This window comes from Carassius auratus, chromosome 41, assembly GCF_003368295.1.
Source record: "Carassius auratus strain Wakin chromosome 41, ASM336829v1, whole genome shotgun sequence".
NCBI lineage: Eukaryota > Metazoa > Chordata > Actinopteri > Cypriniformes > Cyprinidae > Carassius > Carassius auratus.
This window is the reverse complement of record NC_039283.1, coordinates 16,071,542-16,098,356: the sequence shown is the minus strand read 5'-3', so window position 1 is coordinate 16,098,356 and position 26,815 is coordinate 16,071,542. Positions and strand designations below refer to the sequence as shown.

The 26,815-nt window shown below is 38.0% G+C and overlaps 1 protein-coding gene across 3 annotated transcripts; it reads right to left on the bottom strand.

Annotated features, from left to right (window-relative positions):
• Nucleotides 1-5,778: 5,778 nt before the first annotated feature.
• On the bottom strand, nucleotides 5,779-24,990 carry LOC113060211 (POU domain, class 2, transcription factor 2-like). 3 transcript variants are annotated; one of them, XM_026229109.1, is made up of 16 exons: nucleotides 24,071-24,987; nucleotides 20,187-20,252; nucleotides 19,543-19,577; nucleotides 19,393-19,452; nucleotides 19,004-19,114; nucleotides 17,986-18,091; nucleotides 16,547-16,638; nucleotides 16,038-16,166; nucleotides 15,798-15,939; nucleotides 15,173-15,321; nucleotides 12,878-13,069; nucleotides 12,379-12,427; nucleotides 12,138-12,276; nucleotides 11,910-11,972; nucleotides 11,196-11,269; nucleotides 5,779-10,978 (listed from the first exon to the last, which is right to left on the bottom strand). In XM_026229109.1, the coding sequence occupies exons 1-16, from the start codon at nucleotides 24,228-24,230 to the stop codon at nucleotides 10,677-10,679; spliced, it is 1,869 nt and encodes a 622-aa protein (XP_026084894.1). In that variant the 5' UTR covers nucleotides 24,231-24,987; the 3' UTR covers nucleotides 5,779-10,676. The 3 variants fall into 3 exon arrangements, with proteins under 3 accessions (XP_026084894.1, XP_026084895.1, XP_026084896.1); XM_026229110.1 differs by lacking the exon at nucleotides 11,196-11,269 and adding an exon at nucleotides 18,539-18,787 and having other exon boundaries at nucleotides 10,803-10,978; nucleotides 24,071-24,990; XM_026229111.1 differs by lacking the exons at nucleotides 11,196-11,269; nucleotides 11,910-11,972 and adding an exon at nucleotides 18,539-18,787 and having other exon boundaries at nucleotides 10,803-10,978; nucleotides 24,071-24,989.
• Nucleotides 24,991-26,815: the final 1,825 nt, after the last annotated feature.

Genomic DNA, 26,815 nt, shown 5'->3' with positions numbered 1-26,815 from the left:
ATTTAAATTAATAATAATAAAATACATAAGAGATAGGAAGTTTGAATCATTTTCCAGTGGTTGGGAAACACTGGGCTAAGCTAGCAGGCTAATCGACTGTGCTTTCACAGACCATGGCTTCGGTTATGTTATAATTATTTTCAACTATTTAAAAGACCTATGTATTCAGTAGTTCTTCAATTAGCATTAACATTGCTGTTTTTGTGTGTGCTTTAAATATCAATATCAATACACAGCAATTATGTCCTTTACCTGTTTAAAAAAACAGAAGCAATTTGGGCATGAATACTCAGGATTTTCTCAGGATTCATCAAGTATTTCCAAATATTTATTGTGTATACTGTACAGTTGTTTATGCTTTCTGTCTTCCATTTCTGCTTGTGACTCTCTGCTGGTAACACATGATAATAAGTGTTGACACATTTAGTGAATCTACAGAGGCGGCAGCCAATGAACGATTTTCTTCTAATGAAACACCACAGGTCATGTCATTAAAACAGACAAAAAAATACATTAAAGGAGGTGACCCACGCAATATATAATTAAACATTTTTTTATGGAAAACTATTATGATTACGTTCTACATCTCATGTGAGTGTACACCGTTCAGATGATTAAAAATTAGCACCAAACTATCGAATATCACTTTAACGGTTGCAATAACAGTTTTGATGACATATTAAATGATGCTGTAGCTATCTAATCAGGCACTGAATAGAGTTCAGCTAATTGGTTCACACAAGAGTCGCACAGAGCACCTACCACTGAGATATTGTCTTCAAAGCTGTTACCAAGTAAATACTGTGTGTTTTTGCTAAATGAAAACTTCATAAGTCATTTGGGAGGCTTTGAATGCCTGTAAAATGTTTAAATCACAAGCACACATTCCTCACAAAGGTCACGGATGTGATTAATTGAGCTGATCACTGACCGTTTGTGTGTTTAGTCTGAATGACAATAGCTGCTTAAGAGTCATGTCAAGCGTTGAATAGTTTTTGACGCTGTGTTTGCTCTGTGCAGGTGTGGTGGTTCAGGGAGGGGTGTGAAAACACTCAGGTAGAGGAAGGGAATTTCATTGTTTGTGTGAGAATGTCCTCTGAAACCCTAAACGTCAGATGATTTCCTCAAGCCCACACTGCATTTGTTTAGCTTGTAATCACTGTCGCAAGATTCCGTGACAAAGAGACAGTGTTATGGTTGATAATCTAACATAAACAAAAGAGCATATGCTCTAGCTGCATGTTTGTGGAATTGACTGTGCTCCTGTTACACACCTGAAATGCCACCGTCATCTGTTCTGTCTTGGAGTGCTGTTCCACACTCACGCAAACACACACCTGTGCCACTGAAGCGACAGATTGACCGCCTGTCTCTGTGAGTGGCCGGGTACAGTCTGACTGAGGCAGATTGTGAGTGGGAGCGGAGATGACTGACGCATCCTGTGACCAATCTGTAAACATCTTACAGCTTCTGCAGACTGAAATCACATTTACTTATGCACAGGACTAAGGACAAGCCTAAGATAGCATTCTCAATAATGTCATGTGGCTAATCAATAGAGTAAACAGTGCAACAGTGCCTGCTCATGTTGTTATTTGACTTAAGATATGATAACTACTCAAGAACTTGATTGTTTCAATGATTGGTTCAGTATTTGATGTGTCAATACAGACTGTGTGTCACCTGTTCCAGTGGGCGGTACAGGTGTTTTCCTCTGGACAGTACCAGTGAACTTGAGTGAACTAGTGAACTTCGGGTGATTTCCACAATATGACAGGTACAACACAAACAAGTTTGATATATGTCCCATTGGGATGATTTCAACCAATAGGAGATGGCGGAATAAAAATAAGAGAGAGACTCATATTCAATGACTGCCATCTCAGCTTTGCAGCTCTGTCGATTAAGTTTTATTTTGCCATCTGGAACGTAGCTTCTTGAACTTCATTTACTACAATGAGAAGACCATGGTTTGAATTTTTATTTTTTACTTAAAAGTCTTTGTTAAAGAGTCAGAACCAAAGTGACCAGCTACGAAGTGAATCATGACATTGCACAATTTTATTTGAAGCAAAAAAGTATTTGAACATTGGTTTAACATTTGACAAAGGCACTGTGTGCTTAACAGCTTTAATGGGGCAAAGAACTACATTCCCATGAAACACTGCAATACATAGCTAAATTAAAAATGATTAAAAATTATAAAAGTTTTTATTTCAAATTATTCATTGATTATTGATATCATATGTTTACCTTTATTGCTAAGTATTTGTGTGACCCAGTTCTCTGATTTGAGGAGATTAATTTGCAGAATTATGGGTGATGTAGTCACCAAAATCCATGTAGAACCACTGTAATATGTAACTTAAATCATCATCATCATCAAAACTTTTTTAAGGACACACATGGTCTAAAAACACAGATATATGCAATTTGCAAAACAACTAATAGTTAAAAAGACACATCCACAACATCACATATTAGAGAGAAAGGCAGTCTAAATGCTTCCCTGTCTAATTCCATTACCTACATTTTACAAAGCAGACACAGAATTACCCCATTTGACATGCATTGACAGTTGACCATACTTACGAAAAATTGAGGAACTCCTCTATTGCATAACTTGCAAAATCATTTTTGATGATTTACACAATCAAAGGCTTTAGAAGCATCAATAAAACGCAAACATCATAACTGCATCACAGACTTCTTGAGAAGAAACAGTCACATCTTCATTGTTTTCAATACTGCCCATCACAAAAGAAGTACTTTTATGCTCTTCAACGTAATCATTCCAACCAGGCCTGACTTTATATATATTGGTCTTGTACAAGGGCCTGCTTGGGGCAAGAAGGGACTCCACAATATTATTATACAAGGACCATAATTCAATGCCACGTTGCAGGTTCTTACAATGAAGAACACAGCATGCAGCTGTGTCTTTTGGTAAATCAATACTTGTTACTTAAAGCTGCAGTAGGTAACTTTTGTAAAAAAAATTTTTAAATATTTGTTAAACCTGTCATTATCTCCTGACAGTAGAATATGGGACCGATAATCTGTGAAAAAATCAAGTTCCTCTGGCTCCTCCCAGTGGTCCTATCGCCATTTGCAGAAAATACATCGCTCCCATTAAGAAGCAACCAATCAGAGCTGCGGTCCGTTACTTTGTTTGTGTTCAAAATGTAGAAAAATGTATATAATAAGCAGGACACCATTTCCATTTCCGTGTCCATTTTCCAAACCGTGGTTTTAGTTTGTCCTGAATCACTAGGGTGCACCTATAATAAGTGTTTATATTCTGACTATTTTAGATTGCTTCGGGGGTACCGCGGCGGAGTAACCCAGTGCCTTTGTGATTCTTCATAGACATAAACAGAGAGAAGTAGATCCGGCTACAATGTTCTTCCGCAAGACGCAAGCAGTTCTGTTTATTAACCGCTAGAGCGTCAAAAGTTACTGACTGCAGCTTTAAATGTGTCAGACTGAAGAGAGTATACTATAAGATCCTCCTCAGATAAGTAGGATTTTCTCTACATGCATGGCTTTGTTCACAGACAAAAGAGTAGGTAAATTACCCAGATTTATAGATAAAGAAAGAGTGGCATACTGATATATAAGAGTACCACCCCTCACTGATATAAGTGTAACCCACATGGCTGCTGCTCTCCTGTAGATCCACAGATGTAAAAATGTGTTAAAAGGGGTCATCGGTTGCAAAATTCACTTTTACATGTTGTTTCCATATAAATCTGCCTTAGCAGTGTGTGTGCGCAACCACACTGCACTGATAAAATTTATTCACCTCTTTTTGTTTTTAAACAGTCTCAGTTGACCATAAGCACGGAGCATTATTCATAACCACCGCATAAAGATATGCCAGCTCGTACACTTCTGGTGATGCGTCACTAGATGTTGTGGTATCTACTCTGTTGTCAAATTAACGCCTAGCTTAACCCTGCACTTATTCTTATTACCCCATTTTAAGATGGATTTCTAATGAACATGAAAGCATTCAAACTGAAGTTAGAATCTGTCATGGCGGCGCTCCTCGGTTACTAAGGGAAAGGTGGATATTCAAGTAGAATGTCTCCTGGTTGAAAAACAAATATAAAAATGACATTAAATTATATATAACCATTATACCATTACATATAACCATTATAACCAGTAGATGGCAGCAGATGACCACTAATTAGTTCAGTTGCCTATTTTATTACATTTTTTTCACGTCTTGCTTTTGGATTCATTATAAAATGAATATTATAACAAATTTCAGTACTTTTACTGTACTTAAGAATAAAGTATAGCAAGTGCAAGAAGTCACAAACTATCGTGTCATTAAAACACACACACACACAAAAGCCAAGACACCAATAAGTTAATAATTAATGCAGTAGGTAACTTTTGTAAAAATATATTTTTTACATATTTGTTAAACCTGTCATTATCTCCTGACAGTAGAATATGAGACAGATAATCTGTGAAAAAATCAAGTTCCTCTGGCTCCTCCCAGTGGTCCTATTGCCATTTGCAGAAATTCATCCGCTCCCGGTAAAAAACAACCAATCAGAGCTGTGGTCCGTAACTTTATTTGTGTTCAAAATGTAAAAAAAATTATATAATAAGTGAGTACACCATGAATCCATTTTCCAAACCGTGTTTTTGGCTTGTCCTGAATCATTAGGGTACATCTATAATAAGTGTTTATATTCGGACTATTTTAGATTGCTTCGGGGATACCGCGGTGGAGTAACCCAGTACCTTTGTGATTCTTCATAGACATAAACAGAGAGAAGTAGTTCAGGCTACGATGTTACTCCGCAAGACGCAAGTTACCTACCTACCGCAGCTTTAAACAACGAATTAATTATTTTGAAAAATTTCTAGATTTAATTTAAAATCTACATTTAACCGTAGAAGCTGCTAAATATATTCAGCCAACAGACTTGTCACTGCTGTAGTTTTGTTACTCTGAATTTAGTCTGAATCACTTAATGCACAGATTTTGACATCTCCTCATCAGATGTTTCGTTCCATTGTCACAGTCAATCATAGCAATGATTTGCGCGACACAATTTAGCGGATTCATTCTTGTAATTTTTTACACCTGCGTTTGTGATTCGTGAAACTATGTGGATGTTTGTTCCTCTTAGACAAACAAATATTTTCTTTAGATTTTGAATGGGTTATGAAGAGAAACTGACCATAGGGTCGCTCCCCTTATAGCATAGCTGATTTTGACAGTTGACCGGAAATGACTTAGCTGGCTTATCTAAATCCAGGAAGTAGCCATGCATATAACAAACCATTTTGATTTTCTGAGCAATTTGACGTAATAATGCTCTGATGGACTGTCTCCCATTAGTATATTTTAGCCCTCAGCCAGTTATAAGTGGTTTCTGTTTCGCTCCCACACTCTCCACTAAACATCTGTTCTGAGAGTGTGTACGTTTGGTTTGGCAGATACAAAATTCAGCAAGACGGGCTGATTGCTTCATGGCAGCAGCTACCACTGTTATCACCACTGCAATGTATTTACCATAGTAAATTCGAATCACTGTAGAGGGCCATCAAAACACACATGCGTTTGATTAAATATTCTATGACATTATGAAGTCATTAAAAAAATCACAAGCACACATTCCTCACAAAGGTCACAGGTGTGATTAATTGAGCTGATCACTGACCATTTGTGCGTTAAGTCTAAATTGACTTGATAAGTCATAAACTTTTTATTTAATATACATTTTAATGTGGGAGGCACAGTTGATCATTTAGATAAACTTTCATTTCCATAACTAAAGTTAAGCTTCGGTTGATGTGTTTTTTTAATAGCAGATGTAAAGACATCAAAATCTTGCAAAGGTGAGATTTTTAATCGGCTAAATTGGAGAGGAATAGATCATGATTAAAAGACGGGCTGTCTGGCAAAGACCAGATGTCCTATGAGTCAGACGAGCAAATGAGAGCTGTGAAAAGTGGAAAAAGAGGGAGAAAAGAGAGAAACAGACAGATCTATAGGTGACTAGTTGTGGCACCATGTGGAGGCAGAAGCTCTTACGGATGATTCATAGATGAAGGAGAACAGCACGTGGCTGCTGCTGCCACCCAGCGGCCGAGCGAGGACCGACAGCATCATACATCTCACATCGATTACACAAACTCACAGGTAAAAGACAACATTTCCACTCACTGTTCTTTTTCTCTACCGATTTTATTCAGATGAGTGAAACACTTTCAGTTACAAAAATGACTTCAAATGAACAGCACTGTACAATGAACAAGTGAGTTATTTGTCAACTATTTTTTGGTTTCAGAGATAATTACACCAAAAGGCTAACCTGTCACCATAGGGAGAAAAAGAGAGAAGGGACAGAAGAGAAGAAAAAGGAACTGCTCAACTCGAGTGAGAAAAAAAAGGATGAAAAAGGGGGGGAAAACATGACAACGTACATAAACAAGCAAAAATGACGCACACATTCACGCACATATCCACTCTGTCAAGATAACTGTATATCTGTCCAATTTTAGAGTGTAAAATACGTTCACGCGCACACGATCATATGTACACACAGATGACGCACGCACGCGCTCTCATTTACGCACAGAACATGAAATCAGGGAGAAGATTCAGAGGACAGATTAACACCACTAACACCCGAAAACGGAAACAGAAATTCATTACAGACATACCAAGTATTTTCTTTAAGATCATCATCACCACCATGAAGATTTCCCCCCGAATAATAAATTAAAAAATATACATTTCATAATGATCTATTTACTTTGGATAGTTGAGGTTATACCTTCAGAAACTGGGTTGCTAGGTGACCAGGAAAAGAGACAAAAGAAAACAGCTGAGGATGTGTTAGTGGAGCTCTTTGGTTTAACTAGACGTGTTTTTAAACACCTTTGGACTGAAGCTGTTATGTATTATTATTATGATTAATATTTAATGTATAATATGTAATGAGAGAGAGCATGTAAAACAACAATTAGAGCGTAGAATGAAAACGAAAAGACTAATATTTGCAGTTCTCTTGGTCAGGCCTTTTGAAATGTTATGATTTTTATTTTCCGGTTAATTTTTACCCATTTCCGATTGGAACTAATGAATAAATTGAGAAACCGCTGCGAATCAAACTCAAGGATTGTTTACATGATTTTAGGGAGCGTGTGTGTTGTGCTCGGTCTCAGAGAAGCGTGCTGCTTTGGTATCATTCTCTGGAGATTCGCGCCACTGAGAGACTCACACTTTAAACACGCTCCCTTACGCTGCTGCTACTACTTGCATATCGTCCTCGTTAAGTTTTTAAGACATCCGGAACTGCGGCTGACTGTAACCGTGAGAAGGAAAGCTAGAGAAAAGATAACTAGAGATAAGGCTTCCCCTTTTATTCCACTCCTGCGTTTTAAGATATACAATTTGTCACCTAGCAACAACAGTCACCGCCTGCTCTTCAGTCACATGTCCGACTTATACATACATGCACGTGCACAATAAGTGTGCATACATGAAAAGGTGTTTGTATGTGTCCTGCCCTGTGTTTGGTGACTGGAAAAATGGTCCCAGGGGCCGAGGGAGTGAACATGCCAGAGCATCAGTAAAGTTCTTTAAATGTTTCATCCTCATTTTTTTGTCTAAATGTTCCCTGGACCGATCAGAACACTTCTCCTCGGCCCCTGCTGATGGATGCAGCCCGCTTCTCTGTTTAAAGCATTTATCTATTTGGTTTTTCATTAAGAGATTGAGGTAGGGCTATATGAGTAACTATCTCTCTTCTACACCCCATAACCAGGAGACAGAACAACAGACATGCTACGAAATAAATACAAAAAAAAAAACTAAGCAGGAATATAAATAGGACAAAGAGGAGAAGGAGCGAGGGAGAGAGCAAAAAGAGAGAAAGATGGAGCACTGATACTTTTCAGCTGTCATACAATACATGCATTTTGATGTATTTTCTATCCAGGAACCCCAAATCCCTCCATCTTTCCTCTCCTAAAGTTTTTGGTTTTGTAGCTGTTTAAAGCTTTCAGGTCAAGGCTCGCGGCAGCACTGTGCTCCACGCTGTCACATGCATGCAGTAGCCATCACCACAGTAACCATAGCAACAACATCCGTAACATCAGCAGTTGTGAGACAGGTATGTACAGATACAATACACGTTCCTATACAACCTTATCCCTTCTAAGCCATGGCAGTGCATGCTTTTACTCTGTATGGTTACTTCAGCATTGAAAGAATGCTGCAGAAACATTTGAGCAGAAGTAACACAGTGCTGCATTTTCCCCTGATATGTTTCCCCCCACAGGCTCTGTTCAGTAAGGAACAGCTAAGAGGTCACAAAGACGAGTCTTCGCCCATACGGATGTCGATTAGCGGCCGGTCAATTTGGACCGACGGTTGCATTTGTCAATGGATTTGGTTTGAAAGGTCGCCTTGGCAAAGGAAGTTTACATTTGAATACAATCTGGTGCCTCAAACACACCCACTACAAAATTGGTGTCTGGAATATATTAAATAAATATAATAATAAAAAAGTTTTTTTAAGAAAATTCACAAACAAGCAAGAGGAGAATAAATAAAGAAATCAATGTCTTAAAATGGGGGAGGAAGAAAACCCAAAAGAGAGATAGTGTGAATTTTTGGTCTAAGTAAATATCAACATTTTTTATCTTTTCACAATGTTTTTTTTTTTCATACATTAGCAATTAGTAAGCATTATATCATAGATCATTTACTACAAAATCTATAGAAGCACTAACTGACCCAATCAGACTATACAGTAACGCAGAGAACTGAGGTCATGTATCCCTCGTTGAACCTGCAGCGCTCACTGACTACAGATTTCAGCACAATATAAATACAACGGTAAGGTGGATGAGACCATGTAAGTTGTTGTGTATGTAATATTTGGTTCTCTTTAAAGCTTGTTTATACTCGACGTTGATTCTTTGGATGTACTTGAGCGTGTTTATCCTGGTTTCTTATCTGTTGAACTGAATTTTTCACAGTATTGTTTCAACCACCTGATTAGAGTCTCTAACACAACTAGATAGGAACAAGTAAGAAACATAAAAAAATGAGATTCCTGCAAAAACGTGAATACCTTTTCCCCAAATGAATGCACACAAATCTACACACATAGCCAAGAAAAATCCCACAAAGCAGACAGACGGGAACGAAAGACCAAAAGTAACAACCCTCCCAACCCCCAAATGAACCCGAAACATCTTCTTCAGATGAGTCCAGTGAGGTCATCAAAGATCCCACCACCCAGGACCAGGAAGAGTCTGAATGACAGGAGGCAGAGGCGCATCCCTTGCTACATGGTTCTGGGTGACCTTAGTCCAGAGGTGCATGAGCGGATGCTCTTTTTTTCTGTACAGCGACGCACTTTTCTCCTCCATCCATTTTTTATTTTTGGCTTGGTTTGTTTTTGGTTTTCCTTTACGGGGAGTTTGGCTGGCTGTGAAGTTGGCTTGTAGAAGCAGCAGAGAGGACGGGAGCCCCTTCGTCGTGACAGATCCCACACGTTTCCCATGTTGCCATGCTGTCTTACCAGAGTAGCCTCATCAAGGTAAGCCCACCCCCTTCTCATTCTGCATCATGAGAATGATGAACTGATCATGAATGAATGAATCGCTTTGGTATTCAAAAGGGAGAAAGTGACTGAGGGAGGCATGAAATGGAATGAGGAAGTATACAAGCACAATTATTAAGAGAGAAATTAAACTATTTACACTCAACTTGAGGCGTGAAAGCTAGAGAGGAGCTTGTTCTCACTTTTATTATACTATATGACATTCATGTCATCGGACAAACAAGTGCATTAAGCTATGCAGTGCTTATATGATAAACATCAAAGACCAAACACACAATCCTCTTGATATGTGGAATAAGACATGGAATGATGATGATGATCATAGATGCAAAAAAGACTGATGTAAATATCTGCTACTTCTGAGAATAAAAATCGACTAGAATGTGGACGATCCAGAGAATCACAACAGCGTTTGGGTCCGGCTCGATCACATTTAACATTACATAATAAAAAAAAACATGAAAGATGATGATGAGCTCAGAGATGGCTGGATTGTTGTCACTGGGTCTGGTCCTGGACGGTTGGCTATTTACAGGTCCTTTGGATAAAGCTTTTCCATCCGTATTTTTGGTGTTTGTTTTTGGTATTTGGTATGCTTGTATTTGTTTGTCATAGCGAGTCTCTCAGAGTTCCATCATACTATTTGGTATTCAGTACTTCACATGTTTGCTTCAAAGAGTTGCAGTTTTTCTATAACACACAGTGAAGTTCATTCTTTTTTTTCTATGTTTTTGTTGCTCAAGGATGTCTTCATTATCTTGAAACTGCACTACAGTTTTTAATTTTTTCTCCTTTTATTTATTTAACTGTCCCGCTAAGCCGCGTGGTGTTTTTTTGGTTTCATTTTCTCTCCTCTCCTCTTCCTTCCTCCTTCCACTCCGTCTCTCCATCTCTCCCCTCTTCCACTCTTTATATATTTTTGGCATCAGTAGAGTGGGAGAGTGGAAGAGAGAGAGTGAGAATGAGAGGAACCGAAAGGGAGCGAGGGGATCAAGAGATGCTTTGGTTGACAGGTAAGGTTTCATCTCCTCCTTCTCCTCCTCTTGTGATTGGTCTTGGGCAACGTCACTCGATTTTAGCCCCTCCTATCGAGTGTGGGCTGTGTAGCAATTCGCCTGAAGAGCAGGAAGAGATTGGGCTCGAGCAAGGGGAGGGACTCATGCCGCCTGTGACAGGAAATGAGGTTTTGGCAAGAGCTGAACCGCCCAATCCCATGCTGGTGCCTGTTGCCCTTGGCAACAAAGAGGAGTGGTTGAGAAAGAGGGAAGAGGGAAGACCTGCTCCTTGGCCTCCAGAACCACAAATTAACACCTTGCTGCTGCCCTCAAGACTGGAAATGGGCAGCTGGCCACCACTGGCTGCTAGGGCTGTGGAAGAGACACAGTATTACTCACAAGTATCAACAAAACTGACGTTACGCAATAAACAGGATGCGCTCGTACCGTGTGAACTGATGAACAGATGTGAGAAAAGGATAATAAGAGTGGAAGGACGTAAATAAAAACTCAAACAGAGAGGACACAGTAACACATGACTGATACGAGGAGTCATTAGTGTCTCTCCCACCCTCACTTTCACACAAACCTTGTATAGTAGCAAGTGGGTTGCTGCCAAGAAGAGCTTGGTTGATTCCTGTTTTAACTCCCCTCACCGTATTCCTGAGTCACACGAACCAACCCACAGAAAAAACAGAAAACAGAAAGGAATACAGGGAAGAGGAAGGGAGTATGAAGAACATTTAGAAGCATAGTTAAGAGCTAGAAAAATAGTTCAAGAAGACAGGTATTTGCAGAGCTTTTTCTTGTAATGCAATGCAGGCCACACACCAGCAGACCTCAGTGGCCATCCTTACACCAAGATGTTTTCGACCAAATCTTTTAAACAAATATGCAATATCCCTGAACAAATATACAAAAATGACAGCACTTAAAAAATAAGAAATTTAAGTAAATTTAAAAATGACAAAAAAAGATTTCTTATATATATATATATATATATATATATATATATATATATATATATATATATATATATATATATATATATATATATATATATATATTCATTGTAATTTACAATTGTCTCATCATCTAAAACGGTCAATTTACCAGAATTCACATAATGCCCTTATCCACATTTTTTTTTTTTTTTATAATTTTCACATTTTCCTATACTTGACAATGACAAATAAGTTTAAGTGAGTGACTGCACATGCATGTGTGTGTATTTTTATATTTGTGTGTGTGTGTGTATTTTCATATTTGTGTGTGTGAGAGAGTCTCTGCTGGTTGTATTCACCTCAAACTTGCAGCAAAGTCATTGATGTAGTTAGAAACGTCACCATTCTTTTTATGCCATAAACTGCAGATGACAAAACCACACACACAAAAATACATTTACACACACACACAAACACTGCATTTACTTACATTTGCTGTGCCACATGGAGTAAAAGGTGATGAATGTGGTGAGTGGATGTGTGTGTGTGTGTGTGTGTGTGTGTGCGGGAGAGATAAATAAACTCACCCTGTGTTCAGACTTAGTGTACTGTGAGTTGGAGGGGCGGGGCTGGCATCACTGCGAGGAGGCGGGGTTACAGGAGATGGTGCAGAGCTTAGGGAGGGGCCACTTGGGGTCAAAGGGCAAACCGATGACATAGTGGTCACTGAAGGTGGGAAAGAGTTAGAGCATCCATCATATATATATATATATATATATCATTTAATTATATGTCTCTGACCAGCAGACGTCCACTTGTGCACCCTACCTGCTGTACTGAGACTGCTCACTGTCTGTGATGGTCCCTGACTGGGCATCTGTAAGGAAGACGCAGATACAATGTAACAGGTCTAAAGGGAAACATGATGGACAGAGAGTAACGGAGGGTGAAAAAGGAAAGAGGCTGAGGTCAAATACAGGAAGGTTTGTACTCTGTTTGTAAATTTAAGTCACTCAACTACAGAACCTCAATTATATAGCAAAATACTGAGTTTCAAAGTGGAAACTTGCTAAATTCTTCTGAAAGAATTAGTAACAGAGGCTGAATCCTCCTGAAGTATTATGACAATGACAATTAGTTATGTAAACTGGCTATGAAGGTATGAATTCTTACACATTAAAATGCAAAGCAATGCAGGGTGGGTGAAATATATGCACCATTATGGGAATGATTATTATTATCTGCTCATGCAGGAGAAACTAGTAGTGTTGTGGCATGGGGGGGTTGGAGATGGGGGTATGGGCCAAGGGAGCAAGCCGGGTCATACCATGTGCGGGCTGTAGCAGGGGGGTTTGTGCGAGGTGGGCTGGGGTTGGCTGGGCAAGGGAGGGGTGGCACTGGAGGGGTTAATACGTTTCTCTTTCTGTCGGCGGTTGCAGAACCAGACACGGATCACCTCCTTCTCCATATTGAGCTTCTCGGCGATCAGTAGAATCTCCTCTGAGGTAGGCTTCTGGTTCTGAATGCAGAAAACACAACCGGTTTAGGATGGGATTATTACAGGACATTCATTTGGAAGCATTTAGTTACTATCACTCAAAAGTTTAGGGTCACAACTTAACAGAACAGAACAGCACTTTTATTCAGCAAGGATGCATTAAACTGAAAGTCAAAAAAGTGGCAGTAAAGAGACATTTGATATATTACAAAAGATTTCTTTTCAAAATGAATGCAGTTCTTTTTAACTTCCTGTCAATCAAAACTTTTTACTTTCTTTCTTTTTACTATCACATTAATATATTTATATAAAAATATAATTATCTTATATTGTATTAAGATTTAATAATACAGGCCCTTCTCAAAAAATTAGCATATTGTGATAAAAGTTCATTATTTTCCATAATGTAATGATAAAAATTAAACTTTCATATATTTTAGATTCATTGCACACCAACTGAAATATTTCAGTTCTTTTATTTTTTTATGAATTTGGCATACAGCTCATGAAAACCCCAAATTCCTATCTAAAAAATTAGCATATCATGAAAAGGTTCTCTAAACGAGCTATTAACCTAATCATCTGAATCAACTAATTAACTCTAAACACCTGCAAAAATTTCCTGAGGCTTTTAAAAACTCCCAGCCTGGTTCATTACTCAAAACCGCAATCATGGGTAAGACTGCAGACCTGACTGCTGTCCAGAAGGCCATCATTGACACCCTCAAGTGAGAGGGTAAGACACAGAAAGAAATTTCTGAACGAATAGGCTGTTCCCAGAGTGCTGTATCAAGGCACCTCAGTGGGAAGTCTGTGGGAAGGAAAAATTGTGGCAAAAAACGCTGCACAATGAGAAGAGGTGACCGGACCCTCAGGAAGATTGTGGACTGATTCTGGAGTAGAAACATCTAGAGCCACCGTGCACAGGCGTGTGCAGGAAATGGGCTACAGAGAAGCAGCACTGGACTGTTGCTCAGTGGTCCAAAGTACTTTTTTTTGGATGAAAGCAAATTTTGCATGTCATTCGGAAATCAAGGTGCCAGAGTCTGGAGGAAGACTGGGGAGAAGGAAATGCCAAAATGCCTGAAGTCCAGTGTCAAGTACCCACAGTCAGTGCTGGTCTGGGGTGCCATGTCAGCTGCTGGTGTTGTACCATAACACCTCAGCAGTGCTACAGGCTGATTGCCTCCATGCCACGCCACATTGAAGCAGTCATTTCTGCAAAATGATTCCCGACCAAGTATTGAGTGCATAATTGCTAGTGCTAAGTGCTAATTTTTTGAGATAGGAATTTGGGGTTTTCATGAGCTGTATGCCAAATTCATCAGTATTAAAACAATAAAAGACCTGAAATATTTCAGTTGGTGTGCAATGAAGCTACCAACCCACTTATTCATATCTTCTGTTCCTGCCAGAAGCTGAAAAACTACTTGATACTTTAACTTGAATATAACACCCTGAATGAATTTTTATTTTATTTTTTGCTTCACTATCAGCAAGAAGGAGAATATTGTTGGACTGGAAATTAAAAAATCCACCAAAAAATTGTTTTTGATATTATACTTAAAACTAGAAAGAATAAAATATGTTAAGAAAAGGATCCATTCAAAATCTTATAAAATTTGGAGACCTAAGATTACATTTTTTGAAAAGATGAAGACCCTACCTTCTAACTAATCAATAGGACTAAAGTTTTAGAAAGGCCATCAGACCTTAATATAGCTGGTTATGTCATGCTTGCTTATATACAGTATATCTACACAGAAAGTTTTTTTTTTTCTTTATTGTGAACACTTATTTACTTGTTCAACAAAAATTGACTTTGATATATCTGCTTGATAACAAAATATTGAAATGTATCCTGATATTTTGTATAGTAAGCACTCTGTTAATATTTATTCATATAATTAATATTTGGTCATTTGGTAATTAATTTTACAATTTTTCCTGGTTGTGGAACCAGGTTGGGAAAGAAAATACATTTAATTGTTCGAACTTTTATTTTGTTTGCACATGTTTGAAAAATGAATAAATAAAGTGAAAAAAAAAACAACAACCACCAACCACAAATTTTAAAACTGGTAGTGTATATTATGGAAGAGATTTGAAATCATGTGTTCAGACCGTGATGAAGCTGTGTTCCAGAGCGACACGGATGTTGGTCTCAATGCTGGTGCGTTTCTTTCTACGGCGGCCCGGCAGGCCGTCAAACCCCAGGGAAGGAGAGGAAAGAGCACTGGGACTTGGCAAGGTGCTGTCCATCGACATTGTTTCTAAGTAAACCATAAAAAACTTTTATTTTGAATGTTATTTCAATCACAAAATGTTCTATACATGGCATAACCAATTTTTTTATGATGTGGCTTAAACGCCACTTAAACTTTAGTTTAAGACAGAGATTCAAAGGAACTTAAAGGGATAGTGCACCCAAAAATTTAATTTCTGTCATCATTTATTCACTCTCATGTCGTTCCAAACCTGTATGACTTTCTTTCTTCTGTGGAATATAACAGAAGATATTTTGAAGAATGTTGACTTCCACTGTATGAAAAACAAAAACAAAAATACAATTGAAGTCAACAGGAACTGAAACTGTTTGTTTGCCAACATTCTTCTAAATATGTTGTGAAGAAAGAATGTCATGCAGCTTTGGAACAAAATGAAGATTAACGAAATTGGGTGGACTATTCCTTTAAGTACTAAGTTTGATTGACAGCAGTAATCTACTGCAGCTGTTTCTGATGGTTACCTGCGTCAGTCAGCCACTTCTCCAACAGAGGTTTGAGTTTGCACATGTTCTTGAAGCTGAGATTAAGCGCCTCAAAGCGAGAGATCGTGGTCTGACTGAAATCATTCCCATAGAGCTTCCCCATGGCCAATCCCACATCACCCTGTAGAGGGAAACAGAGACCAAACATTACTATACAGGGACATACAAATCTTCTGAGTGAGCGCGCGCGTGTGTGTGTGTGTGTTTATGTGTGTGTACCTGTGTGAAGCCCAGTTTGATCCTTCTCTGTTTGAATGTGCGGGCAAATTGCTCCAGTTCCTCCAGATCACTGGGCTCCTCAGGATGAGAGGTCACTGTGTTCACGATGCTGTCTGCAACCTTCTCTCTCTGCAACAAACCACACACACATACAAGACTCCAACATGAGTGTCAGATGGAAATGTGATGGGAGGATTTTTTGTTGAAATCGTGATACTTTTTTCAGGATTAGATTTTGTTTTTGCAGAGTAAAAAAAAACTTTATCTTTTGAATGGTACTGTTTATTTTACTACAATTGTCATGCACACAAAATTACAATTATTATTGTGTTTCCTTTTTTAAATAGGGAACAGAAAAAAATGATAGTCATCACCGTTTTCTACATTTAAAAAATTCATATCTTTTCAAGTACCCTTTGGAATCTGTTTAAGTAACCTCTGGCATATGTTAACCCCTGTTGGGGAACAGAAATCTCACAAATAAGTGATCTTTCATCAGATGTTTGTACCTGTGCTTGAAGACTAAGTCTGTGTGGAGCGGCCAGCAGGCTTCCTTGGTTTTGCTGAGGTAGTGGAATTAGATTTGGCGTTGATAGCAGCCCTGAAACATACACAACCAATACGATTTGATCTATTACAATTAAATCAAATCAGATTTATAGGATCATGACAACTGACATGCAACAAGGCTTAACGTTTAAAGGGGTCATATGATGCGATTTCAGTTTTTCCTTCCTCTTCAGAGTGTTACAATCTCTTGGCGCATAAAGAAGATCTGTAAAGTTGCAAAGACTAAAGTCTCGAATCCAAAGAGACAATCTTTATTAAAGTTAGGACTCCCCACTACATCAGCTTGTTATAACACCCCCACATCTCTACCACTATCACTATGTGGAAATATTTGGTAATGCCGCCCAAATGTTCACGCAAAGAAAGTGTGGTTTCAGTAACACAGTTAGTGTTGGAGCAGCCATGTCAGAGAGATCCTGTGTTTATCGAGGTGAAAGAAAAAGCACTTTATTTGGCCTTCTGAAAGTAGATGCATTTAGGAATCTTTAAGATTACCTACAACAGAACATCAACGCATTTTATGAACACCCGTTTCGTGAACCTAGGAGAGGAGGTAATTCTGACTTTGCGTCGACAATCTGGCGCTTCTGAATCAACTACTGTAAGTATGTTTTATTAAAAGGTTAAAGTATTTGCTATTGAATGTTCAAATGCAGAGTTTTGCACATTGCGCATATATGTGTGTGTGTGTGTGTGTGTGTGTGTGTGAGAGAGAGAGAGAGAGAGAGAGAGAGTGTGAGAGGGAGAGAGAGAGAGAGAGACAGGGTCACACAGTGGAGTCAGCTGTCTTAATCGTCCATGACTCGTGAACTGCAAACACATACAAGCTTCATCAGTGTGTTTCACAATGCCACTCTGTTCATCTTTTGGGCTTGAACTGATGGTAAAACTAAGGACAATATTAACTGTCTTTACATTTATTTTGAAAGATGAAGCTCGCGATTATGGAAAGGGACGTTACATTTCTGACATGTGCGTGTGGTGTTCAGCCAATCACAATGCACTGGTTCAGTTGGCCAATCAGAGCAGACTGTGCATGTCAGAAGGAGGGACTTTGTAGAAAAAGACAGATTTGAGAGCGGCGGGGCAAAGAGGACCTAAAATAATGTACAGTATTTGAAAAAGAATGTGTTCTTTGGATATTAAAGCATGCCAACATATTCTGTTACTCCAAATAAACAAAATAATGATATTTAAAATAGCATCATATGACCCCTTTAAAAACATCAATATTGTAAAAAGTATAATTTTTAACACAACTAAAATGAACAAAATGTCTTGAATAAAGATTAGATCAAAAAGATTGATGAAGAAGATCGAATGAGAGAGAAGAATGATCTGATATTCCCATGACTAAAACTTATAGTAAATAAGCTACCTTGCTGCCCTTGCTGTGTTTGTGGTAAAAGAAACTGTGCGGGTGAAGGCAGAGTGTGTCCTGGAACGAGGACTAACTGCTGCAGCTGCAGAAACTGCTGAATGTCCTGAAAGAGAGAAAAGAAACAGATGCTGAAAGGATGTGATGGTTTCACACTGATGAATGACTGATTCTGGAAAATTATTAACTGTGACATTAAAGTCCTGCGGAGGGAATTCACCAAGAATAAACAAGCAATGTACAGACCTTTGAGTCCTAAAATTGTAACTCTTAAAAATAAAGGTACTTCACGATGCCATAGAAGAACCTTTTTTGTCTAAATGGTTTCATAAAGAACCTTTAACATCTGAAGAACCTTTCTGTTTCACAAAAGGTTCTTTGTGGAGAAAGAATGTTCTTTAGATTAGAAAAAGGTAAGAAAGAGATGGTTCTTTAATGAACCTTTAACTGAATGGTTCTTTGTGGAACCAAAAATGGTCCTGTGGAAGCACCTTTATTTTTAAGAGTGTATCACCTCATTTAAGGTGTGCTGCTCAAAGCTGATTGGCTGTACCTGCGCAGTGAGCTGGATTGGCTGAGAAAGGGAAAGCTGGTGAGGAGGAGGCGGGACAGGGGCGGCGGTTTGTTCCTGTGTGCCCTGCGATTGGCCCTGCGACTGCGGCTGAGCTGCGTGCTGACTGGCCTGCTGCTGGGCTTGCTGTCGATTGGCCGCGTGGGCCGCATGCGACTGCTGCACAGCTGCAGCGAGGAGCTGCGCCTGCTGTAAAAGCAGCTGTTGCTGTGCTGGCAAAAGTGCAGTCAACTAGAGAGAGAAAGAGCGGCAGAGAATGAAAGTGTGGTGAAAATAAGAGTTAAAAAAAATAGATGAAAGACAGCACATCTAAAGCAAGCAAGCGCACATAGAAACCCACACACACACACACACACACACACACACATATATATATATATATATATATATATATATATATATATATAAAGAGTAAGTGCGTGTGCATGTACTGGTTCTTCATCTTACCCCTGCGAGCTGACCACCCGTTAGCATCAGCTGTGTGTGGGGAAGGGCCGTCTGAGCATGTGTAGTTTGTATAGCAGCGGGAGACATCTCACCACAATCCTCCACCTTAGTCTGACACATAGTGACAGGGAAATGTTGATGATGAATTCATGTGTTACTAAAAGAGACACAGTGTGTGGGGGTATTGAAAGGAGGGTGATAAAGTGAGGTTCATAAAAAAAATAGCAGCTCATGAGATGGAAAAAACTGTAAAAGACTCATTTGTATTCAAATTGTCTTCCAAACTAATTTCTGATTGGCCACAAACAAGAAAATGTGCAGATCTGTACGTAAATCACTCAGGAACACAGAACACAAACTTTCACATGCATTTAAACACATCCCCTCACCTTGGGGCTGCTGCTCAGTGTGGGAGAAAGTGAGAAAGGGTTGATTTTCATCGGCTGAACCTGTTGGAGGGAAACACATTGAAAATATGACTTATTTTTAAATCATGCTGTGTTCCGATGAAAATATACTGGTACCTGGCTGTCACTTACCTGATTATTTGAATCTGAGCCGTTTCTTTCGGAGTCTGAGAAACATGATAAGAGAAAACAACATTTCTGATCATTTAGTCAATTTAAGTTTTTAGGCAAGACAAGGCAAGGCACGGAAAGTTTATTTATACAGCACATTTCATACACAATGGTAATTCAAAGTGCTTTACATAAAATAAAGTAAAATAATCATGAAGAAAATAAAAACAAGAATAAAACAAGCAATTTTTAAATTTTTTAAATTATTAAAATATTTACTTATTTAAAATTAATTTAAAACAGTTAGAAAATTATTTTACATAAAAAGTTTTAAATATAATATAGTTATTTTTTAGCTTTATTATAGCAAAATACACGTTATTTATTGATATAAATTTTTATTGTTAAATTAACTTTTGTTTACTCTTTATTATTGCTTCATTATTGATATATTGTTTTCATAATTGATGAATATATATATATAAATATATATATATATATATATATATATATATATATATATATATATATATATATATATATGCTGCAAAAAATACTTTTATAGGGCTAGTGCAAATGTTATTTTGTCAAGTAAATATCAGAGCTGGAAATTCCTTTTATGAAGCGGTGTTGCAAACATACAAAAACATACTGTATCTTTATACCTGTGCTCTCCATCGGAGAGTCTGCCGCCGGATTCTCAACCTCTACTGGCTTTAACATTCTGATATCTGTGAAAAAGAGAGAAGGACATGAGGTCAGTCATCAGCTTTTGCTTCATGCTGATGCATTTCGAATACTTCATGATGATGAATGGAAGTGTAACAAACACAAATATCTTATATTTTGAATGAACACACAAATGCACATGTTTTGATGCTTAAAAAAAATACAGCGGTCTAGATTGCTCCGTTCTTCTCACACAAGTGGAGACGTGCTTAATCCAACAAACAACTTAATGATTTCGTCACCACAGACGTGTCACTTCAAATTTAACTGTAACCGGGCCCATGGGACTGTCCCAGTCCCTCAGCGGAGAGAAACAGAGCGTGCAAAATAAATGTGGGCAAAATATGTTGTATCTTTTAAGAATCCTAAAAACATTTTTTTACAAAAGAGATTTATTATGTTCTGGTATACACTCGGTATGTTAATACACATAAATATATTCGACATAAAACAACTTTAAAACTGACAAATTCAAACTAGTTTAGTTTATTTGTATGACACTCTTTACAATACAAAGGAGCTTCAAGCAGGTTAAGCTTTATAATTTCTGTAGCCAAAAAAGCTCTCAAACAGACATGCATAAACACACACACACACACACACACACAGAGAGAGAGAAAGATAGTAACACACTTACTTCCCTTTTGTGAAAAATGCAAATAAAGTCAACGACTGACTAATAATATCACCCACCTGCATATACCACTATCTCGTCCGATCCTCTTTATCTATCTCCCCCTCAACAGTCACACTTCATCCTTCATTTCTCACTTATTCACCATTCCCACCATCAAAACTTCAATCTTGCAAACTACATGAAACAATGAGGTCTTACCAGAGACTGATAATTAATATCTGACTCCTCCAGGGGGCAGAACAACTTACAAAAAAAAAAAAAAAAAAAAAACGTGACTAATAATCCCAGAGAAAGTTACTCAGGAAGCCAATTTCACTAGTATCAGTTGAGTCACCCTTGTAAAAGCCACCAAAAAAAGCTGAAGAATTGCCGACTTCCTCAGACAATCAGATCCAGGGTCCACTGACAGTGATTGCTGAAAGGAAGTAACGCGGGAGGAAAGCCCCTCTCGAGGCCCGTCAGCAAACAGGCCGTATCTATAGGGTTTCCACAGAATGACCTGCTGGTAAAATGGCCCTCTGATAGCTCAGGCTGAAAGTTTGAGAATATTTTCATAATGTGTCACACACAAGTCGTGACTGTTTTGAGTATGGAGTCATAATTCATCTGAATGAAAAACAAGCTGACTAGAGGTCTTCGGAGAACCATCGTTGATTTGGAGCAAAAATGTCAAAGCAGCGTTTTTAATCATGGTTGATTTTATGCAGATCATCACATTAATATATCTGACACCTTGCAGTCTATGATAACTCTTAAGTCTATATAAATCCACCACAGTTTTGCGCTATCAAATCTAGAATATAAGGTTTGTTTTATATGAAGTTAATGTGCAGTTCATCATTCATATGAAGTTAATATGAAAGAGTGCCTGATGGTTTTGGTGTTAATGTCTCACTTCCCTCTTTGTTTCCCCTCAGGCTGGGGCATACACAATGTGTTAAACCAAACCCTTCGGGCCAGCTATTAATACACACATTCACATGCACGCACACACACATGCGGGCATGCTTAAATGTAAGTGCTGCTATATAATGTAAAGTCCTTATACAGTAGCTGACGCACACAGTTCTCTTTCTTATTTATTTTGAACTTCTCTATTTCATAACTTCTGTATTACAAAGATCTCTTTTCTTTTTTAAAATCTGAAATAGATATGCTTTACACCGCCTGCACATCATGGAAATGATTTCCGAGCTAAATTATTGCATTGCAATATTAACTGACAATAATAATACTCCACATTTCCGAGGGAGAAAGAGACTTTCTGCACACCTTCGGCAGGACATGTTTCGGCTCTTATTTCTATGTTAACCTCAGATCCACTCATTTTGTCTTATTTTCCATTTGGCAGTTCCATGCAGCCTCTTTTATAAGAGTTTACATTTAGCAAATACATTTTTCCTCCGAGCTGGACCCATGATTTCTGTCCTTCTACCATCAAGTTATACTGTTGCGTCTTTAATGAGCTACAGGCTCCCTGAATCTAGCAGAGGCTCATTTTAACTCACCAGTCACATATTTTGACTTTTTGAAGCCACATGTAAAGATGAAGAGCTTTCTTTTAAACAAAAATCAGGGCAATTTCAGATCTCAGTCTACATCACAGCATGAATTAACCTCTCAGTTTGCTCAGCTCCTTTAGTTTGTATTTAACTGCAATTTTACAATGTTTGAAAGGTCAGTTAATGTCAGTCATGATAATGCAAGTTGTGTTTATGAATATTGTAGCTGGTTTCTACCAGCTATAATCTACACAGCAAGTGAAGGCAACACTCCTCAAGGTAGCATTTTTACTCCTTCTCATAGCAAACACACACACTATATTAACAGTGCACTATACACATAATAATGTTCATTATTAAAGGCAAGAGTTCCCGTCATGTGATCTTTCTGACAGATGCACTGTAGGTCAGCGTTGCAGTTTGGAGCTGGGGCAGGGGAAACCCCATGAAGAACTTCACACTGGGTTTCCCAGAGGCTCCCTTATACACTTCCAGTCACTTCATATAATTTGATCACCTCCTCAATACTAAAAAGTGCTTATTTGGCTGATGAACCAGCAAAAAAATTTAGACATACACAACGGTAGTGTAATAACCAGAAGACTTTATGCACATAATACCACAAATCGACGTAGTTTTGAACCACTTAAAAGTCAGATAAGCTGAGCTCTCTGAATTTAGGAAGAGAAAAACACAGCTTTTAGGTTTTTAGTTTTAAAATACTGTCATTAATCAGAAATCACAAGACCACCAGTTCATATACAGAGCTTAGTAAAAAAAAAAAAAAAAAAACAGATCATTGATGAGTTCTCACATGTTCCTAAATTACAAATCCTACAATTACATAAACACAAGATTGCCTAGAAAAAAAATCCCCCTAAACCTCACATCTTCACTGTGGCAGAAGAGTCTTGTGAGAAAAGCCACAGAGGTCAGTAGGTGAGAATTCAAGATTTAAACCATTTCTCCAAACAACAACAACAACAAAAACTTGGGCTGCCAAAAAGCATCATTATAATAATATGAGTAAAAAGTGTGACCATTTATAGGCCAAAACTGTCTATATTTAGTGAAAATGTAATTTAATACTGGCCACACTTCAATAACCAACAGCCTCAGTGAAGAAAGTGTTGGAAGCGTCATGTTGGGGATTTGCATTTCATCAGCAGAGTCTGGGCATCTTATTAAAGTTAAGGTAAATATAGATGCTGCAAAACGCAAGGAAATACTACAAGAACATTTTTTTCAGTCTGCTGAACTTCAGCAGGACAGTGATCTTAAACTATGAGTACATGAATGTGAAAGTCCTACACTGGCCCAGATTTTACCCCAAACATTTGGTGGAATCATAAGATGAATCGCTTGTCATATTCCTCAATTTGGATAAAAGCATCTGCTAAAACAACGGCTCCAAAATATAGTAAATCAAATAATAAAATTAGAATATGTAATAGTTAAAAAAAAATCTCATTAAACAAAAACAAAAACATTCAAATAATTTAAACAAAATAATTTAAATAGTGTTCTGAGGGGGGAAAAAAAACCTTTTGCAAAGCGCCATAACATAAATCCTATAAATCTCTAGAGAAAATAGACACTTTGAAATTCACAAAGCATATTTTGGAATTTCTGCCTTTGTGTAACTTTGAATAGCTCTTTCTTTCAGTTTCTCCACACTAACCTTCTTGGCCTGATGACCTCAGACGTCCCTGCATTTCTAATGAATCCATCAATAAACCTCGGAAGAGACCAACCTGGCAACCTCCCTGGTACTCCAGACACATACCTGGCAACCACATATGCGAGTAATCCATGGATGCAACAGGACCGTTCTTTGTCATGTTGATGAATATATGTGCAGTCGTTCAGTGAGGTCCTCTTCCTCTCACACACATGAATACACTCTTCCTCTGTCTCACTCTCTCCGCGTCTCTGACTCTGTCAGTGTGTGGCCAAGAAGGAGGAACAAACTGATAACAAGTGGAGGGGTGAACTCTCCACTCCTCCTTCTCTCCTCCCTCCGTCACCTCCTCTCTACGCTATACTCACCCACACCTCTGCCCCCTCTTGCCCACTTCCTGACCCCGAGAGAGCAAGAAAGCAGCGGGTCAGGACAGACATGCCACATTTACAAGAATGCAACTCTGACTGCATTTTACACTTGTAAGTCTGTTACAGGTCATTTCATTGAGCGAATTCATGCGTCGGTCACATATGGAGGAGGAAATGCTGAGGAAGACAAGCAGGATGGTGAGCGTACGAAGAAGGAAGTTAAGCGCTGTTGATCGGTGGGCTGAAGAGCGGGGTCATGTGAAGAGAGAGAGGAGGAAAGAGGTTGAGAGTGGGAAGGCAGCAGAGAGGAGAGATAGATGAAAGAATAAACAGATGGTGTGATAGAGGTAAAAAGAGGGGGAGAGTTGTGCCGCTGGAAAGTGCTGGGGTTGCTGGAAAGAGTAGCTCACGAGTCCTGCAGTGACTCTCCGTCTCTCTCGTTTCACGCCGTATCGCTACTGTATATCAACACATCTGTCACAACACAAGCCTCCATCAGAAAATACAGAATGAGGACGCTTGCGCACACGGCTTTTTTCCAACCTCACACGTCCACACTGGGGCATGAATCACCCCGAATCAAGCCCAAAACAAAGCAGAGAAAGCAAACCAAGCTGTATGTGTTGTTGTGATATAAAACTGTAATGTGTCTAAAGCAGGAAGCAGGGCTGGATTACAGTCTGTACTGCAAAGTGACTGAAAATAAATATATGTTCCACATCTAACAACAGTGTGGACACACCAAATTGTTGTGTGTGTGTATATATATATATATATATATATATATATATATATATATATATATATATATATATATATATATACACTTTTTTTCTTAATGTGTTTTTTTTTTTACACATTTTCGAAAAATAGTAAAATTAAAAGGTATTAAACAACACAGATAGAAGTGTTGTGTTGAAGTGTTAAGTCCTTATTGGCTTCTTTTCACTATTTGCTCCAATTCAAATCCCCCCCCCCCCCCCCAAAAAAAAAATATTATTATTCTAAGGAAAATCATACAGTGATTTGTATGTTACACTTATTTGAAGGATTTATGCATGAGCCTTTTATACAAAAGTTCTTTAAACTCTTAAGAAACATTTGAATGGTGCTGTATTACTCCCAGAAATGAAGGTACAAAAGCCGTTGTACCTTTATTTCTCAGGGTATCCTGTAATATAGTTTTCACTAGTATTTGCATCTTCATAAATTTAAAATGATTCAAGAAAATTTAATCAATAATTAAATTATCAATAATCTGAATATTATTTACAGATATACTATTAATATAAAAGATTAAGGTTAATATGATAATCTTAAAATGATATATAACAAAAAAAGATTTCCTAGCATACATATACTCAATATGATACTGTATATTTAGGATCAGAGTTTTAGATGATGATGTGTGCATTCCATCTGAACACACACACACACACTCATGTTTGTTTTTGTGAAAAGTGGGGACATCCCATAGGCGTAATGGTTTTTATAATGTAGAAACTGTACATTCCATCGCCCTTCACTAACCCTACCCCTAAACCTAACCCTCACAGGAAACTTTGTGCATTTTTACTTTCTCAGAAAAACCTGATTCTGTATGATTGAAAAATGAGGACATGGGTTATGTCCTCAAAAGTCACCCTCTCCTTGTAACACCTGTGTCATACCCATGTCATTATACAGAGTTGTGTCCTGATATGTCACAAAAACATGCCCACACACACACACACACATATATATATATATATATATATATATACACTACCAGTCAAAAGTTTTTGAAAAGTACTTTTTAACTGCAAATCAGTAATATTGTGAAAGATTTTTACTATTTAAAATAACAGCTTTCAATATTTGAATATATTTTAAGCTGTATTGCTGTGATTTCAAAGCAGAATTTTTAGCATCATTAGTCAGTCTATGATTGTAAACAGAAATTCAGATGCGTACAGCAGAAATCAGAGAATAGAGAATGTTGTCGTATTAAACAAACCAAATGTTTAGAAGGAACTAGATGTAATGGATAGTTACTAAGGCGGATTTTAGAAACAGCCTGCTGAGGTGATTTAGAGTCAAGGTGAAGTCGAAGTACATCATGTTTAACACTAGGAGGCGCCATCGCTCCACTTCTGATGAAGAGTTTCTCTCCTATTTCCTGATTGATCAATCTTATTTCCGAGCACTCCATTTCAACTTTACTGCTCATGCTAACATAAAATGAATGTTTAAATATCGTCTAGTTATTAGTCTGTATTAATCTGTATTTATCTATACAGACAAACGCAAACACAAATCTAACAAAAGACAGCTGCCTTTACAGGCCAATATGACAGCTCAATTTTCTAACTGTTCTATTTATTCATAGTTTCTT

Bases quoted from the DNA above. Each gene is read 5' to 3' on its own strand.
- LOC113060211 (XM_026229109.1), bottom strand. From the start codon at position 24,230: ATGACAAAGAACGGTCCTGTTGCATCCATGGATTACTCGCATATGTGG. The intron at 13,070-15,172 runs GTCTGAACACAT...TTCTGCATTCAG, and splicing joins TGGAACACAGCTTCATCACG to AACCAGAAGCCTACCTCAGA. The intron at 11,973-12,137 runs GTGAGTTTATTT...TGTCATCTGCAG, and splicing joins ACACTAAGTCTGAACACAGG to TTTATGGCATAAAAAGAATG.